At 45.9% G+C, this 18,665-nt stretch overlaps 1 protein-coding gene across 1 annotated transcript; it reads right to left on the bottom strand.

The window, feature by feature from the left end:
* Positions 1-3,491: 3,491 nt before the first annotated feature.
* On the bottom strand, positions 3,492-18,099 carry TNFSF15 (TNF superfamily member 15). Its single transcript, XM_008499336.2, has 5 exons — positions 18,049-18,099; positions 17,694-17,955; positions 10,622-10,673; positions 9,441-9,488; positions 3,492-4,124 (listed from the first exon to the last, which is right to left on the bottom strand). The coding sequence occupies exons 2-5, from the start codon at positions 17,877-17,879 to the stop codon at positions 3,697-3,699; spliced, it is 714 nt and encodes a 237-aa protein (XP_008497558.1). The 5' UTR covers positions 17,880-17,955; positions 18,049-18,099; the 3' UTR covers positions 3,492-3,696.
* Positions 18,100-18,665: the final 566 nt, after the last annotated feature.

Genomic DNA, 18,665 nt, shown 5'->3' with positions numbered 1-18,665 from the left:
TTCATGCCACTGAGTTCTGGGGATGAAAATCTGATAGCAGATTTAGAAAAAATAAGGGGGAGGGAGAATTTCCACTAGGGTAGATCTGGGGCTTAATATTCCTGCACCACTTTAAAACAAGTAATGCCAGATATATTAGTTTGTCATATAAAATGTACTAGTATGCTAAATGGGTTAAAAGCTAATCTGTGTAACAGGCTGCAAAAGCTTGCTCTAACTGGACTAAAATAAATTTTTTGTGCCATGGATAAGGGATCAAGAGAGTCCCATCTGTAATGGAGCTGCAGCAGGGAACTTTGTACTTGTGAAATTTATTGTCAGTGTAGAGTGGACACAAGTGATGTGCCTTGTGGTAGAAGAGGCTCTTAATTGCCCTCAGGCTTCCTAGAACTTCTATGCAATATGCACAAATGTAGAAGCATACAAATATATGTGTATATATACTGTAAAAAGCCCTTTTTGTGTCTGCAAAATGCTGCATTTACCACTCCTTTCCCCCAGACCTTACAGTTACCATCCTTTAGTGCACCAGGCATTAAGTGAGGGTAACATTAGAAACAGTTTCTATGGAAATCTGCTGTAGAAAACTATCAGGACTGAGTTATGGTCTCAGAAGAATGCTCCATCATCTCATTTGCAGAGAGAGCAAGCTTTCTGAATTTCTGTGACTATTTCAGAACAGATAGAATTTGCACTTGGATTTTCTCCAAGGAAAAACCAAATTCATCCCCTATGACACTTCACAGAAGTGAATTTTTCTACCTAGCAGCTGAGAGCCACCTGTTTGGACAGGTCCCTTTTAAGTCATCTTTTTATGAGATTTACCTTGTTGATTTGTGTATTCAGCACCTGAAGCGCTGATGGCCTGCAAAAGCTCCAAATCTCATGTTTTCCTGAGTTCAGATCCTATTTTGGGCCCACAGCTAAGGGATCAGAAGCTTGGAAGGCTGCAACATGGGGTGCTGAGAGAACACTTTAGAAAACCTGAGATATGAAAAGTTTTAGGATTTCCCAGAGAATAACCACCACTTAAGCTGACAAGATAGCAAGATTCCACCAGATTTTACCCTGGTCTGGGGGTTTCTGAGCAGCAAGAACAGCCTTGCCAAGGGCTGAGGGGCCAGACACCCTCCCTGAGAATTACCAAGGCCAAGTGGTATGTGCTAGGAACAAATGCTCCTGGCTCAGCCAGGTTTAGCTTAAGAAAAAAAGGTTGAATAAGTGAAGGAAACACAGCAGTAAGGACTTAAGGATGGAAGTGAATTTTGCTAACAAAGACAGAGATGATGTTTTGGCCAAGAATGTTTGTGCCTGCCAGAGGGACCACTGCCTTTGCTTTCTTCCATCCTGACCTGTTTTCAGAGGCCAGTTTTCACTGTGAACTGGGGTGGTTGTAAGAGAGAATTTGCATGTAGAAAATTAGATATGGACAAAGAAGTGTCCTTATACCTAATGGACAGAGCCAAGATGGCAGGAAGGTGACCATGGGAAAAAGGGGTCAAGAGGACAGCTGGGATGTAAATGAGGACAAACAGAAGGACAAGTTGAAGAAAGGATGGGAAGCCAAACTGTCCTGAGGTTTTGGTCCAATGGGATTTTCAAGGTCTGCTAGATCGGAGTGTTGTACAGTCAACCAGCACCCAATGACTGGACCCAAGGAGAGTCTGGAAGCAAGAAAGAAACCTGTGGAGAAAAGAAGGGCAGGGTAAGATGGCATTGTACCTTGTAGCTTTTGCAGAACAGGGAAGGATGGCCAAAAAGCTGTCTGTTCTGAGATGACTTACTCCCTAAAAGACCTCCTAGTTTAAGAGTCCAGTCATGCTGTCAGCATGAAGGTGCTTACATCAAGCCTTGAAAGGGCAGAGATCCTGGTGTTGCCTGCATCTTCCACCTCCTCTCCTCCCTTCACCCCCAGTCTGCCTTGGCCTTTCTCTATTCATCAGCTCTGCTCCTGACTTTTCCTTGTCAACTCAAGTAAATCTTTATATAGCAACAAATTGTTTCCTTCTAGAAAGAGGTTTGTTGTGAACAAAGCAGCCTGGAGTCACTGGTGGTTGGACTGTAGTATGGTCTTTTCTAACTGGGCTGTCTCCACCAGAGAACTTCTCTATCCTTTTGAGGTCTTCAACTACAAGGCCACATCCACAGTGCTATATATTCCCCACCCTCAGCACCCCCCTGACACTAGCAGGTCAGGACTTTTGGACCTCACCATGGCTTTGGGTGGAGATATCAAGTATAGGCCTTGCTGTCATGTCTGGCCAAGAAGTGGAAACTGGAGGAAAGCCAATGAGGTGAGGCAGGAAAGGGAAAGAGTGAAGAAGCAAGTGGAGAATGAAGTCTGATCATTGCAGAACAGTGGGGTGTTGGGTGCTCAGGCTTGAGACCCTCCTGGCAGTTAAGAGTGAAAAGTCCAAATCTATGAGAACATGGCTTGAGTCATTGTCAGTGATGTATTTGTTCTGGGAGGAGGACAGGTGGGGAATTTCCCTGAGAGACAGTAAGGATTATGAAAAAAAATAAGTGCAGGGTGGGAAGCAAAACATTCCTGAGCTCTGCACCTGGCTGTGGCACACCATGATCATGTCTTTGGATCTTTTGACCTCATGTAGGGAGCACTGGACATCAGCCTTCAGCCAAGGAAAGGCTGGGGAGTCCCTGGTGCTGGCATGGGGGACACGGCTGCAGCATTGGCAATGGTTTCAAGGGAGAGCACTAAGACAGGGATTTCTTTAGTAGCACTTGCTTTGTATTCAACATAATGGAAAACAAAGTATTGCAGAGATTTTCTTTCCAAATTTCAGTGCTTGATTGAAAAAGTGTGGGAAATTTTGCTATGTGTCTCTCTGCCTTGGTTTTTTGTTCTCCTAATGTTAGGATCTGGTGAGGAGATTTCACTTTCATGCTGAAAGAGAAACTCCTTCTGTGCCCCCCCTAGAAATTTTATGTTAAGTTTTGAGGCTGCATACTGATCGAAAGAATTGTGAACATTTTTTGGGGGAAAAAAAAATTCATGTAGCTTCTGCAAGACAAAAAGATATAATTTTAATCTACTTTACAGGGAAGTTGGGAGGGGTTAATTAAATAGTTAATGACTAATCGTTGTTATGTGCAAAGTACTGAGCAAATCTATTTGCAAGGCAATGATGAAAAGTAATTACCTGTGAGAACAGAGAGTCTGAAGTAGGGTCATGCAAAACTATGCTGGAAGTGCTGGAGAAAGTTCAAAATACTTTTCTGAGTTGCAGAAACTGTACATGGGAGGTGGAATTATTGATATAGTCTAGCTGCATTCTTCAGGATCAATATTCCTACCAATAGGTATGAACTGTTCCTTCCTAGCTTACAAAATTTTGAAGACCTCTCAATTTTTGCTTTCAAAAATATTTTTTTCCCAATCTGACTTCAATTTTTTCTGAGTTTATTTTGTTTGGTTGAGCTTTTTTGTGTTTTCTTTTTTTTTTTCCTTCCCTGTTTATTTTGGTTTGGTTTTTTTTGGTGTGGTTTTTTGTTTGGTTGGTTGGTTTTGTTTTTTTCTTGTTTAAGTTCTGCCTGCAGCTTCAGCTTTCCCTGCCCCTTAATTTAAAGCTGCAGGGGAGTGACAGCACAGAAGAAGGGTAACAGCACAGAGGTCGTGCCCTCAAAGTTAAGGTCCAGCAGGATCACACCAGGGCCCCACCAGCTGCTGCCAGGGACCTACAGTAAGAAGGCACCAAAGAATGTTTTGTGCTCCTTGGTGTAATCCACCAGCCTGATGTCACTAACGTTGACCATTAACTTGTCTCCTACTTCTAAGGAGACCACAGCACCCAGATAAATGGGCTGGAACCAGCTGTTTCCCTTTTCACTGAGGGTCTTGGTGCCAGTCAGCAGCTGGGTGGGCTCGGGGTAACTGTCAGTGACTTTGGTGATGATCTCAGTGACAGAATTGGTTTTACTGTAACTTCCAATGGGCCCTCGGAAAGTGACCTGAGCATAGACATAGTAGTCCCCAGACACAGGTATCACCAGTGCACTTCTGGAATAGCTCAGGTTGTTCTTGGTAAAGGCCAAGCCTCGCTTGTCTTCCCACTGCAGGATGGGCAGATGGCTTCCCACGCTGGTGATGAGGTCCTGCTTCTTCACTGGTGGAGGAAGAGAGAGGGAGAAGAGTTAGTTTGCTAAAGCCAGGGATGTGCTGCTGAACACTACGTGAGATCTCTGTCTCAAAGGGCAAGCAGTTTAAATAATCAAAAGAATCATAAAATCATAGAAAGTGAGGGGTTGGAAGGGACCTCAAAAGATCCTGGAGTCCAACCCCCTGCCAGAGCAGGGTCACCTCCAGCAGTCACACAGAACACATCCAGGTGGGATTTGGATGTCTCCAGGGAAGGAGACTCCACAACCTCCCTGGGCAGCCTGGGCCAGGGCTCCCTCACAGGGAAAAAAAAAAAATCTTCCTAATATTTATACAGGCTAGGACAGAAAGGTTCGTCTTTGACAGTCTGAAAAGTGAATTGGCTGCAGGCCAACTGTCCAGTGGTATTTTAGAAGGGTCTGAGCAATGGGGAGTTGAAAGCCAAGGATGCTTTTGGAAGACCCTGACCTGCACAGGCTGCCTGAAGGGCTATGCTGTGTCTGGATAACTTCTTGAGGCCCAGGTCCCCAAGGATGAAGCTGTGCAGCAGTACAGCTGGCTCTACCCTGCAGGCCTGGGTAATTTTACTTATTCACCTTTTCCTGAAATGAAACCAGTGCCAGGACAGTGGTACACATGGATCCCATGCCTGTACCAGCCAGTTTGGGACAATAAGAACAAGCACTAAAGCTCCATTTTCCTCAGTAGAGACGGATTGCAGTTGTGTGTCTCAGACAGACACTATGGTGCTTGCAAGTTTCCCAGCGATCAGCACGATACATCACTGTGACACCCAAACTTCTGCCAGGTTTCTGGGGTTGCTCAGCCCTTGTGTCACTCTCTTCTTCCTCAGTGTCCACAATGAAATATTTTTCTGTAGTTTTACCTTTTACTTTGGCTTACCAGGGTCACTCAATTTTGCCAAAGCCTCGGAGGACCCCACTATCCTTCAAGAAGCTTAATTCCAAAGCAGCCCATCATATTCAAAACCATTTTTATTTCTGTGGTGTTTGTTTGGTTTTTGCTTTGTTTTTATTTTTTGTTTTTTTTTTTTCCAAAGGGCTTTGCTGGAACAAAACACTAAGCTTGGTGGTAGCCTAAGTTTTCCTCCAGGCTTTTTCCCATTCTTGTGGTTCCCTGATTGTGTGCAGAGGTCTGCTCCAGACCTCAGGGTTAGTTTGTTCCAATCCAAGGATGCTGGGTCTCAGGAGAAAAAATAGGGAACTGCTTCCCAGTCTCCTTGGCCTCTCCTCGCTGTTTTAATTTGTCTCAAAGAACAGCCAGGAAAATAAATCCTAGAACTTACACATTTTTCTGCAAGGAAGCAGAAGAGTTTTCTCTGCCCTTTACTGGCTGTCTCCTAACATTGTGCTATAGCAGCAGTGAAAAGAAAGAGGATAAAAACCATTAAGTTCTGCCAGGTGTTAGACTGAACCTGGAAACTCCATGTTAAACACCGAGGCAATTGATTTCTAGGAAATGAGCCCTTTTTTGTGAGCTAGAGGTAATGTTTAAAGTTGGTTTTGATTCAGTATTTGGGGAAGGGGTGTGTAAGCATGGACAGGGAGGCAAACAGAGCTCAGATGAGGGAAATCTTTGAAATTCTCTTGACAATAACCACCAGGTTTATCCTGTTGAAATGACATTCAGAAAAACTAATGTGCTCAGCTCCCAGTGGCATCTGTTTCCCTCTCTTTTCTAGCAATAAGTAATCCATAGGTGTTAGGAGTGCAAATTCTTGCATAGTCTCTGAGTAGTACAACAAAATAATGGCTTTTCAGCCTGCCTGTCAGTGCTGCTGGAATATCAAACCTTTCAGCTCTTTCTCCAAGAGAAAAAGTACATGGGGAGAGTCCCTCTGCATGGGACAGTGGACAGTGATAGGCAAGGATTGTGCTAGCAAGCCAAGCTAAATGATGGAAATATTATAAGGACATTGAGGTGTAGAGCCAATGGAGCTTTGCTGATACAGAGAGAAGGGAATAAAAGAAAGTGAAAGTACTCATGGGCTGCCTTCCTCCTCAACCTCATGTGTGTGTCTAGGGCCTGGCCAGACCTGGAAAAAGCTATTGTAGCACTTGGGTCACTCTAAGGTTTGCAAGAGTTTGGAGTAATATCTCTCAGAGATCAGTTGGTAGCAGATGCAGTCTTGTTTGAGATGGGAAGGGTGAGAAAAAACCCGAATATTTCCAGAAAATGTTCTGGGCTCTTTTCCATCTTGGGAATTTTTCTGTGGGGAGGGGGAGAAAATTGAAGGGAAAGTTGCACGTGGAATATTCTGTGTACAATGACGCATTTAAAATGTCAACGACACTCAATCCTCTCATGTTTTTTATAACTAACAGACATCTCAAACAAAGTACATGATTTCATAACTTCTAGAATTAGGCAACTTTTTATAGCTATAACCTCCCTTTTAGGATAAAGCTCACTCTATTGATACACTTTATTTTCAAGTTAATTTATTTTCCCCATATTTTCAATGCTGACTGAGGAAAAATGCATGTTAAGTGCCCTTGAATGCAGCACAGCTCCTTTTCTAGTGGCTGTTGTAGTTTGTACTTGTCATTTATTTATTTCCTAAGTATATTTTGCCATGCTGCCTGAAAATATAACTGTTTTGCTAATTCTTGAAGTAAATAAAATGTGCTTTTAATAAGGGATTCATTACTACTGTTCCTTCAACTTTCTGATCCACTAGAAGCTTTTTGCTTTCCTTACATGTGAAATCACTTCTCCTTTCCCCAAATCCCCCGTAGTTTGATGGAGAATCCCTGTTGCTTGACATCTTTTGTGTACATTTTGTGGCATATTGGAGAACTTTTGGGGTTTCTACACTTCTTAGCCCCCACTGATGAGAGAGCCTGATGCTGAACACTGTATTTTGTGGTACTCCTGGTCTCAGTCAGGTGTTAGATTCTAAGCCTCCTACTGTACTAAAGCTCTTACACACTGAGTACTGCAAAGTCCCATGGCTGCAGCACCTTTGCTGCTTTAGATTGTGTTCTGTGAGTTCAGTAAGCTCCCTTAAAAACTCATTACTTGTAACAGTCAAGTGGAAGCAGGAAATGTTCTACCCAGATTTGGTGGAGCACACAGATGCCACTGCAACATGATGAACATGAGCCAGGTACTGGATGGGATTTCTGAAACAGTTCACCCAGCAATGCTACAGACTGGAGATAAGATCTGCATCTTGACCCAAAGTGTAACCCAATAAGTCAGAGCAGGGATGATGGCATGGAACAGCCAGTACCAAAGATACTTCAGTGCAAGGGTGAGAATGGGCAATGGAGAGAAGTCCTAGCTAGGTATTCACATGGATTGTGCTGCCCTTCACTATCCAGAGCCACCCTGGGAGGGGAGATTCCAATGCCAGTTTGGGTACGTTGAGAATACTGAGTAAAAAGGCCAAGAGCAGGCAGAAAATTCACCATAAGGAACAGGGACCAAAATATCAAGTCATTCTGCTACTGCTAATTCAGTGGTGCATCCCCATGAAAGCACTGTGGCTAGTTCTCATTCCTTCTGCTCCTCTGCACTCACCTTTAGAATATATGCATCTAAAACTAGAAAAAGACAGAGCCTGGAGATCTGAAAGAGATTTCCTACAAGTGAGAGTTTGTAGTCTGCCAACTTTGCTTTGAAAAAAGTACTTGAGGTGAAGGAATGTAATAAAAATCTGAACAATAATCCTCCTTTTTTCCCTTTCTATGCATAAGCCATGGTTTCTGAGAAGACCAAGAAATTAAGTAGCAAGTTTAAAATAAAAGCTAATATTTTCTGACCATGATGCAGGATCCTTCACCTAAAGGGCTAAAAAAATTGCCAAGGCTAAGTTCATTAAAATGAGGTTCCTTGATGGCCAAGGAGCAGAGTAGTTTGGCTGTAGCCTTTTTGTGCAGAAAAGGAGTGACAAAATCTGAGCTTTTCCCTTTTTATGCTCCTTGATACAGCCAACAGTGACCAACCTGAAAGAGATGATTGAAGGGGATGGACACCATCCCAGGACACTGCTCAGGAGTGATAGCAAAGGAGTTTTTGCAAATAGGAGGTCTAAGGAAAGTTGAAAAAAGACCTGTTGGGTGCTTTCCTGCAGCAACTGGGCTTGTGCGCAATGCAGGGAAGTTCCCATGGGCAGAACTGTGGTTTGAGTACTCTTCTGAGTCAGCCACACCAGGAGTCTCTGGCTCTCTCTGCCATGAGGGGACTCAGGGGAAATGGAGAGCCCTACCCTAGCAGGCATGGGCCTTTGGCTCCTGCAAACTTAAGCAAAAATGTGCTTCAAAACCAAGACAGGTCAGTTTTGGAGCTCTAGCAACCTGTGTGCAAATGGGAATGGTATCAAGGGTGTGCATTAGGAAGGAGCTTGAGGATTAGGGAATGTAAATTATGCTAGGGAAGAAATAAGCTCTGGAATACTGATAGGTTTAACTCTGTAGGTGATTTTTGTGTGAAGCATCACACCACATCTTGCATGCTTCAATTTATTAAATTGCTCTTCTGGGAAAACACATGGGTGTTGGGGAAGCCTTTCTATGAGCTGTATTTCTGAGACATATAAATTGCCTTGGGCCAGAGGAGCTGGAGGAGCTCTCAGCACTCAACTCCATCCATATGGGTACCAGCCATGAACCTTCTCCTTTTCTTTAAATTTTCCACATGGGTGGAGCTGGTGAGGATGAGGGAAGGCTCAGGACAGTGTCCTTGGTGTGCTGACAACTACACTTTGGGGTTGAAGTGGTGAGATGGTGACCTTGCAGAAAGCTAAGGACTTGGAGGGATTCAGCTGGACATAACTTCCCTTTCTTTCTCCAGTGTGAGCTGGAGATGATCTCACTCAAAACAGGAGACTATTTGATGGCAGTATGGTGTGTGTGGCCTGAGCCAGACCTTGCAGAAAAAACTATGTCCCTACAATTGGTCTTATTTGATAGGATTTTGCCCCCAGATTAGTAATTTTTCTGAATTCACTGCTCTGTGAGGCTTCATCTAGGCTCTTTCCATTGCTTTTTTTAAAGAATCCAGCAGATCCCTAAGGTACTTGACAGCTATTTAAATTCAGTTACTAGAGTTGCTAATTCAGTGAAAGAAACAGCTTGGAAAAACAGCAAGAAGAAAAGTTCCTTTTCTACAAACAAATCTTGGTGGCTATAAATGGTGGTTATAGATCTTCTGTGGCTGACAAAGCAAAGCTGGTGATTATCACCCCATGTTTCCTGCAATGCCTGATCCTGTCAGACTCACAGAACCCCAGGATTATTGCACTGCTACATCAGCTGTCAGGCACAGGGGAAAGGCTTCATTTTTGAACAAGCATTACCTGTCAGGTGTGCTCTTGGCTTTTCCGCACCGGAAAGTGTATCTGTAACTGAGGGGAAAAAAGAAAACGTGTAAGGACGTTTGCTGGTATTCAAGTCAGTAAGACATGGCTGGTGAACAATGCTGGACCCTTTTCCATTTCTGCATCTGTTTTGTCAGGAGTTGTGTGACCAACAGGTCAAGGGAAGTGATTCTCCCCCTCTACTCTGCTCTCGTGAGGCCCCACCTGGAGCATTGTGTCCATTTCTAAAGGCCCCAACATAAGAAGGACATTGAACTCTTGGAGTGAGTCCTGAGGAGGCCATGAATATCATCTGAGGGCTGAAGCACATCTCCCATAAAGCCAGGCTAAGAGATTTGGGGTTGTTCAGCCTGGAGAAGAGAAGGCTGCAATGGGGAGACCTTAGAGCACCTTTGAGTGCCTAAAGGGGCTCCAGGAAAGCTGGGGAGGGACTTTGGAAAAGGGCCTGGAGGGATGGAATGAGGGGGAATGGCTTTAAACTGTCAGAGGAAGATTGAGGTCGGACATGAGAAAGAAATTCTTTGTTGTGAGGGTGCTAAGCCCCTGGTTGCCCAGGGTGCCCAGAGAAGTTGTGGCTGCCCCATCCCTGGCAGTGTTGAAGGTTGGATGGGGCTTGGAGCAACTGGGCTGCCCATGGCAGAGTGGTAGAACAAGATGATCTTTTAGGTCCCTTCCAACACACACTAGTCTGGGACTCTGATTTGTCATGATTGTTTAATGACACCATTGAGATGACAAAATCCCATTGCAAGTGACCAAGATGTCAGTGCTGATTGGGCATGCTGAGGCCATGTCTTGAATTGCTGGTGAGTGAAGGGAGGGGAGCTTTGGTGTGAATCGATGGTGACATGCATATTCTCCCATATTCATGCATTTGCATGTTCAGGGAGTTATGGCCATCTCCAAGAACCCTCCAAGCTGGGAGGGTCTGTGCCTTTGCTAGGAGTGAGCTTGCACAGCCCTGGGGTTGGAAATTCACACACTTTCACTGTGGCCCCAGTTATCTCCCTGCATCTTGTTGCTCAGGTTTGCCTCTTTCTGCCCTGGCTTGCTTGGCCATGGAAGGATTTGGGGGTGAGGCATCTTCCTGCAGGAAGCTGCAGCACTGATTGCAAAACTTGGGTAAACAGAGGAGTTGGGGAAAGGTCTGACAGACTTACCACTGCTCACTGCCCGTTGCTTCAGAAAGCGAGAGCCCCTCTCTTCTGGGATCTGCAGGGAGAGATTTGCACACAAATTAGTTCAGGGCCCCAGGATGCACGAGTAGCTGCACAGAGCTTCTTGTAGGTGGTGTGATGCCAGCAAATGGAATACACTGCAGCAATCTTATCCACTTCAGTTTTTATGTAAAGGGACAAGCCCTGACAGGGTTTTGCTTCATTGCAAGCATCTTCTGCTGTTCCTTTGAAACTCCCTGTATCTCAGGAAAGGTGCCAGGGACAGGACCTGGGTTCCTGGGTTTGTGGTTGTGTTAAACTCCAGCCTTGTTCAAGGACTGAACAAGCCCTTGGCACAGCTGGGAGAGGATGGGCAGAGTGAATCAACCATTTCTAATCCTCCTTTAGGATGGTGCCTTCATCCAACACCTGGAGCCACTCAGCTGCTTGGGGATGCTCCTGTCCCTCCCTCTGTGCAGAGCAAACAGAAAGATGTCCATGATTCTTCCCTGGCTCAAGACTCAGCAGATCTGAGCCTGTGCAGGTGCTCAGTTCCTCCCTAATCCCAGCCAAGGGGCTAACCCAGGTGTATCAGCCACAGAGCTGCTGGTTCACCTGCTTTTCTTTCTGCACCTGTGTTATTCCAGACTCTTGGTCCACTGCTTAGGTCTGTCTCAAGTGCTCGGTGGCCTCTTGAGAAGAAGGGAAGGACCTGAGCAGGTCTGAGAGCACAGCTGGCAGCTGTTGAGCTCTGGGGCTCACCCCACGGAGGGAATGCAGGGCTAGTCCTGGTCCCTTATCTCATGTTTTCCTCTAGAGCTGAGCACATTCCAGTGTCAGCCTGCATTTGCCTGGAGTAGGACATGGCCCTGGGCCCTGCTGAGTGGGTCTGATGTGGAACAGTTCAAAGAGAAGCTGCTGCCAGCCTGCCACGTGCCTCCCATGGCAGCGAGTCCAGAGGAGGCCATGAAGATGATCAGAGCAGCTCTGCTCTGGAGCAAGGCTGAGAGGTGGGGGTGTTGAGCCTGGAGAAGAGAAAGCTGCAATGGGGAGACCTTAGAGCACCTTCCAGTGCCTGAAGGGACTCCAGGAAAGCTGGAAGGGTCCCTGCCCATGGCAGGGAAGTTGGGACTGGATGATCTTTGAGGTCCCTTCCAACCCAAACCATTCTCTAGTTCTATGATTCCTGGGGCTGATCCTTCTGAATCACTCCCAGGCTCAGCCAGTGGCTTCTCCCCAGGAGCCATTCCTCATCCAGCAGCTTCCACTGCTCCATCACTGCTCCAAGCTGGAGGGTGCTGAATCCAACTCACCCCCTGTCCCCAGGGCACAGGTCATTGTGGCACTATGCCAATGTGTGGCTGCAGGAAGCAGGCAGTCTGGGTCAGAGCTCAGAAGTGACTCTCAGGAGCCCCTGTCATGCAGCATTTGTCAGGAGTACACTGGTATTGTGTGTTTTATGGATGGCTACAATAAATACACTGAACTAACTGCCCCTGCTCAGCTTGTAGCCAATGATGTGATGTGCATTGCTTAGTAAATATCCTGAAATCATCTTAATACATAGATACTGGAGATATCTGCTGGTGGCTGTGTCACATACAACTTTAAATACTGCAGAAGAAGCAGAAAATTGGTAATTTATGTTGTCCAGGGGAAGGAAAATGTTTGTGGGAGAAGACTCAGGCTTGCCTGGCCTTGGGAACTGCTAGCTACTCTAATAAACACAAAGAAGGTTTGGTGTTTTACTAGCAGTTAATTCCCATGTTCTGCAGAAAACTGTAATTTCTAAATCAGCACCTCAGGTGTGCTAGAAAAAAATGGAGAAGGAAAACTGGAGGGAAAATTCTCTTCTTTATTTCTCCCTTCCCCAGTTTTACACCCATATATAGCCCAGCACAAGAATATGCAGCTCTGAGGGAAATTTCACCTGGAAGAGGAGATGATGGGAAAGTTCACTCTATGGCTGGCAGAGAGGAGGAGGTTGAGCTGTCAGGGTGGTGTCTGGGCCTTTCATTATGACTAATAACTTTCTCCAAGGTCCTGTCTGCTTGCCATGATGTCTAAACATGACTGTGCTTTTGATGTGACACAGGGTCACAGCCAGATGACTCTGTCCTTTTCCTGGTGGGAAGATGTGGAGGATTTCCCTCCAAAGCTCCCCCTTCCTTTTGGCCAGACGTCTACAAGTGTCTGAGCATATATTACACCACTATTTGTGTGACACTTTTTACACATTTATCATTTCTAATGATACTAAGTACTGCAACAAGCTACAAATCAACCACAAACCTACAAGTAACCACATGGCATCAGTGGAACTGTTTACATATTTAAAGCCAACTCAGATCTTGCAAAACAAACAAAGGTGGTGTGAAAGTGGGAAGGACATCAAAAGGAATCCTGCTTCTTTACAAAAAGTAATAAAACACTCTTGACTAAAAACGTAGGTAGAAGGTTTTTAGGCAACCTCAATTTGCTTTTTTCCAAGGAGAGCCAGATGGAAACTCCAGGTTCAAGAGACACATCCAGAGATGCTAAAGGACAGTGTGGTGCTGTGGACAGAGCAGGGTGCTGCAAGGTGGGAAATTGCTCTTTTGCTGTGCAAAGGTAGAAAATTTTTTCCATTATTGTGCTGTTTGATAAGGATACAAATCTCAACCTCCTCTAGGGAATACTCAATGCTACAATAGGCACAGATGTTGTACATGGATAGTGTGTATGAGGGGGCGAGGGAAAGCTTAAGCAGCATGATCAGAAGGCTCATTAGCACAGTGTCTATATTTTCCTTTCTACTTTAGCTATGATTCTGAAATGTTCATAGCATGGCTTCAATTTTCCTTTTGGTTACTGTGGCAAGACTGTAACCGGCACTGAGGGATGCTGAAAATCCCACCTCACAGCTGACTTGCAAACAAACAGCATCTGTTCCAGCCAGCTGTAATTACCCTGAAGACTGTGGTATGCAAAACACTTTTATACTGTTTTGCTACCAAGAATGTCTAAGAGCTCCACTGCAATTATATCCCTGTATATCTAAAGCCAAAAAGAAAGGATTGAGCATCTCCTGCTCATGTGCTTTGCCTCTGGCACCTCCAGGAAGGGTTGGGGATATCAATAGAGGACTGCATGGGAAAAGCCACTTGGCACTTCAGGCAGAGAGATTAATAAGCAAAATAAGCAACACCTCCATCTACTGTTTTTAGCACAAGACAGTATTTTGCAGCTCATAGCCTCACAATTTTGCCTGCCCCAGAGGTGATGCATGGCTTGGCCTGGGCATTTTTGGTAGAGGTTTGTTCTGTGCCAATAAAACTGCCAAAAATGAGAGGTTTTTGGCTGGATTACTGTGCTCAGAGTAAGCATGTACCTGGGGCATGTGCTCAGTGGCTTTCTTGCCCACAAGGACCATTAGGCAGCAATGGACCATCAGGGGCTTTACTGCTGATGGCTTTTGGAAGGAGAATCCCACAGGATCCCTGGGTGTAGGTGCAATGCTCCCTGCTTCTACCCAGGTTTTTCTCTATAGGTTAGAAAGCTATTTCAGGTTCTTTCCCATTGGGCAGACTCCTGGGGCTTCTGGCTCTGTGTATTCTGGCAATCCATGTGTCCCTCCTCTACTGCAGCAGTTCTCTTCTCCATTGCAAAGCTGCCATGGCCCTCAGGTTCCTGTGCAATCCTTGGGACAGGCTTTCTCTTTATGCTGCTTTTGGTCCTGCCTTTCCAAGGATGCCACAAAAATAAACCCAAGCACCAACACCTCCAGGTCAGAGGACTTGATGTGATGCTGGATGGGGCTTGCTGAGTAGATTGCTAAGGTGGTCAGAGATGCTCTGCTGGTAGATTTCCTCATTAAGACAAACTTGGCTTCATTTTGGGGAAGGATGAACAGCAGCCCTGGTCCTTCCTCTGGAAGGGCACCACTAGAGCCTTTTATAGATTTCCCACAAATAACAGAAGCCATGTGTTACTGCTTCATGTACCCTGCCTCCTCACCTTGCTCTGTCTTGAAGCACTGAAGAAAGTAATTACAGTTTCCAAAAGGGAAACAGTATAGTGAGCAGTGTGCAATCACGCAGAAACATTGATGAATTAACTGCCTCAACCCGTGGTCAAATCAAAGGGCCACACCCCTGTTGCACAAACCTTCACCAGCTCCCCTTCTCTTCCTCCTTGCTCCAGGAAGGATGGGCTCAGAAATTTACTACATCTGCTCCTCACCTGCTGAGTCCCTCCCTCCTCTCAGGACTATTACCAATCTGTCCCCAGTCGATCATCTGGCAGCTGTGGGCTGAGCTCTGGTCCTGGAGCAAAAGGAAGACTTCTCGCATGTGCTTGTTGCTTCGAGGGTCAGCACATGTACTGTGTTTACGTTGAGTACTGTGTTCAGTTTTAGGCACCTCAATAAAAAAAGGACATTGAGGTGTTGGAGCAAGTCCAAAGAAGGGCAATCAAGCTGGTGAAGGGTTTGGAAAATATCCCCTATGAGGAACAACTGAGGGTGTTGAGGATGTATAATCTGGGGAAATGGAGGCTGAGGGGAGACCTTATCACTCTTCACGAATACCTGAAAGGAGGTTGTAGCGAGAGTGGGGCTGGTCTTGTCTCACTGGTGACAGATGACAGGACAAGGGATTTTAAGTTGTACCAGGGGAGATTTAGGTTGGATATCAGGATAAACTTCTTTAGGTTCTAAAGGGTTTTTAAGCACTGGACCAGGCTCCCCAGGGAGGTGGTTGAGTCTCCATCCCTAAATGTGTTTAAAAATTGCCTGGATGTGGTGCTTGGGGTTAGGGTTTAGTGGTGGGTCATTGGGAATAGGGTAATAGGGTTAGGACAAGGTTGGACTCAATGATCTTGAAGGTCTTTTCCAGCTTGAGCAATTCTATGATTCTATGAAATGAACATGGAGCTAGTGCAAAGTGGACTTTGCCCAGTTGCTTCCAGTATGCCCATCACATCTGCATCTCAGCACCAGTGCCATAGAGAGCTCTGGCATATGCATCTGGTCCCAGCTTGGTCCTTCTGATTTAGGCTATCAATGGGGCACGGGAGGAAGGCATTCTTTAGCAATCCAGTTCAAACATCTCAAACACAGAAGGAAATGAAAAAAACCAAAGATATTTTCCTGAAGCCTTTATGCCCAGAAACGTTTCCCTGGCCTGGAACAGCCTATGGCACCGCTGAACTGCAGGACTGTGCATCTGGCCTCAGTCTTTTATGTAGCTCTGTGAACCACATAATCACAGAATCAGCTGGGTTGGAAAGGACCTCTGAAGTCATCAAGTCCAACCCTTGACGGGTGGGGAACTGACAGGAAACGACCCTGGCAGACAAATCTACCCAGCTGCACTCTGCTGCTGAATAACCCTGGTGATACAGACAGTCCCCAGTGGAGTAAATGAAAAAATTCAGGAAATGCAAGGATGCAGAGCCATTGCTGGGTGCTCCTCCCAAGGGGTTTGGCACGGCAGCTGTGGGCAGCCAGCCAGCCCCAATGTTTTTTTTCTTCCTTCCTGGGATTCACCGAGGCTGTAATTCTCTGGATCACCTCATTTCATCATTGTGGGAATACTACAAGCTGATAATTTAGTGCACATGCACAGAAAGGCTCACTGGTGTAGCCCAGGCTGGAACAAACGTAATGGTTTACATTGCACTTTTTCACTGAAGAAGCCAAATCCAGTCACAAAAAATACTTTTTCTCTGTTAACTCTGCCAGTAGGGTCAAGAGTCAGGAGCACATTAGTCAACTGATCAAATAGGCTAATGTTTCATTATTATTTCACTCTAAGGTGTTTTCAAAAACTGGGCTGCTCCACTCTGTACAACCTCAGGATGAAAACAGGGAGCAAAGCAGCTGAGAGTGTTCAGAGTAGAATCATAGAACTGCTATGGTTGGAAAGGATCTTCAAGATCAAGTCTAAGTGCCTCTCACCCTGTGAGCTATATAACTGTCCTGGGCAGCAGGATCAGGGGCAGCACAGGAATGTGCAACGTCCCATGTACAAGAAATAGCAAACTGAACAGCCTGAGGTATGGTATAGGGCTGCTTCACCTCCTTTGGGCTGAGCATGAAGGTATAGCCAGCTATGAGGGCAGACGCTGCATCCAATTGCCAGCATCACCTGGGCACAAGGCATGGGCTGTGTAGCCCTGGGGTGACATAGGGGCTGGCAGGTCTCTGTGCAGCTGTGGTACACGAAGTCTGAGCATACATCCACAGGCTGCATGTGTGGAAGGTTAGCACCCTGCCTTCCAGGCCACTGGTGAACACCACTTTCTTCTGCTGTTCGTAAGTGAGCTTATAGCAAGTGGACTAATTAGGTGGGGAATTTCAGACTTAGTGCTTAAATTCAAACCCTAATTCCTTACATCCTCAGGTGTGTGTATGGATCCCCCTAGCATGGGAGAGTTCCATTTAGTACATACACTGCAATGGAACCAGGCACCTGTTTGCAGTCTGACACAAAGAGTAGGGAGGCATAGAAGAGGTTTGGAAGCAGATGCTCCGCAGTACAAGTTTGCTGGTGTAAGTTCAGCTGCCTAAGGAGAAGTGCCAAGTAGATCCCTGATCTAAAGTAAGTTTTGATGGGGAGTAAAAACAATCGGGATGTGAAATTTAGGGTCAGACTCTTTAATTGTCCCAAATCGTATGTATACAAGCAGCAGAGCACCCAGCAGATGTTTGCAGGAATAAGACATTTGGAGAATAAGTTTCAGTTAACCCAAAAGTAAGGAGGAAAATGAACTACAGTGTCAAAATCAGTCTGAAATCAGTGGATTGATATTTTCCATTGAGTAGCAGTTTTTCTTAAGCACTTCCTTCAGCATGTAATGGAAGTTTTGTACATCACAGTGTGAGCTCTGTGACATTAAGACAAGAGGAACAGAAACCTTTAAGAAGACCAAACAATTATAAGACTTATCTGAGGCAGATTCCCTCTGCCTAAGGAAGAAGGAACGTAACAGCTTATTTCTCACCTTCCCTTAAACATGGGAAACTTCTAAAGAGAATTAAAAACAACAACATGAACCCAAGCCTGGAGCTGTCTTCCCTCAGTTAGTCTCTTACCTGGCTGAGGCAGGTGCTGGGAGTTCGGAGGTTTCCAACCAGGAGGTAGACTGTGGGTAGTGCCAGGAGCAGTACGGAGAGAAGGCAGAGCACCACGGCACACCGAGTCCTCCTCAAATCCTCCCGGAGGTTCATCCTGTTCCCAGGACCCGTACCTTCCAGATTTATCTCGACCACTCTGTCCATGCCGGTGCTGGGCGGCCGAGTTGCTACTTCTCCCGGATGATAAGTGGCAAAGGCAAAATCCACTCTGGCGTCTCCCCTGCATAGAGACCCCCATTAAATAAGAGCTGTTCCGAGTGTGGGAAGGCACCGGCACACACACACCCTCCCTCCCAAGGAATGCACCGCCTACAACAGAAACCCAGCGCAGGCACCGGGAGCCCCGCACTCCCCGCACAGCTTCCCGGGCTTGGTTTTCTTTTTTTTTTCTCTCCACACCCCCCCCTCCTGCTTCTCCGATGTGCAGAGGGAAACCAGGAAAGTCCCAGTGGGCGGAACCAGGATATACACTGCTGCTGGGCTGGATAAGCTTGCAAGCTTTTCCGCATGGCAAAAGGAACATGAAACCAATGGGAGTGAAGGTGAGAAGCACGGGGAGAGCGAGAGCCGGCGGCGGCCCCGAGAGGAAAAGGGAGAAGCTTTTAGAGAAAGCGAGGAACTCCCAAGGAGGGGTCTGAGTCTCTAAAATATTGCCTCATTCCTACCTTTTAGCAGGATTGGCAGCGCGTTGCAGGTTGTTCCATGGACTTCTTGGAGGGAGCAGTCCAGGGTCCAGCCTAATAAAGGGTGTTTCAGCTGTGGGCAATATTTCCGACTGCATTTGGATTGTGCTTTCATAGGAGGTTATCTTTACTTGGAAAAGCTGTGATTTCTATTGCATTTGGGAAAACGATGTCACCAGACTTTATTGATAGCTACACTACTATCTCTGATTAAAAGAGCCTACTGCTTATTGGTAACCTCAGCAGC

Source organism: Calypte anna, chromosome 17 (genome assembly GCF_003957555.1).
Source record: "Calypte anna isolate BGI_N300 chromosome 17, bCalAnn1_v1.p, whole genome shotgun sequence".
Taxonomy (NCBI): Eukaryota; Metazoa; Chordata; class Aves; order Apodiformes; family Trochilidae; genus Calypte; species Calypte anna.
This window is presented reverse-complemented; position numbering and strand designations above follow the sequence as displayed.

Excerpts from the sequence above, each read along its gene's own strand:
- TNFSF15 (XM_008499336.2), bottom strand. The coding sequence starts at position 17,879 with ATGGACAGAGTGGTCGAGATAAATCTGGAAGGTACGGGTCCTGGGAAC. Across the intron at positions 9,489-10,621 it reads GCAACGGGCAGTGAGCAGTG|TTACAGATACACTTTCCGGT; the intron begins GTAAGTCTGTCA and ends TTTTCCCCTCAG. Across the intron at positions 4,125-9,440 it reads GCCAAGAGCACACCTGACAG|TGAAGAAGCAGGACCTCATC; the intron begins GTAATGCTTGTT and ends TTCCTCCACCAG.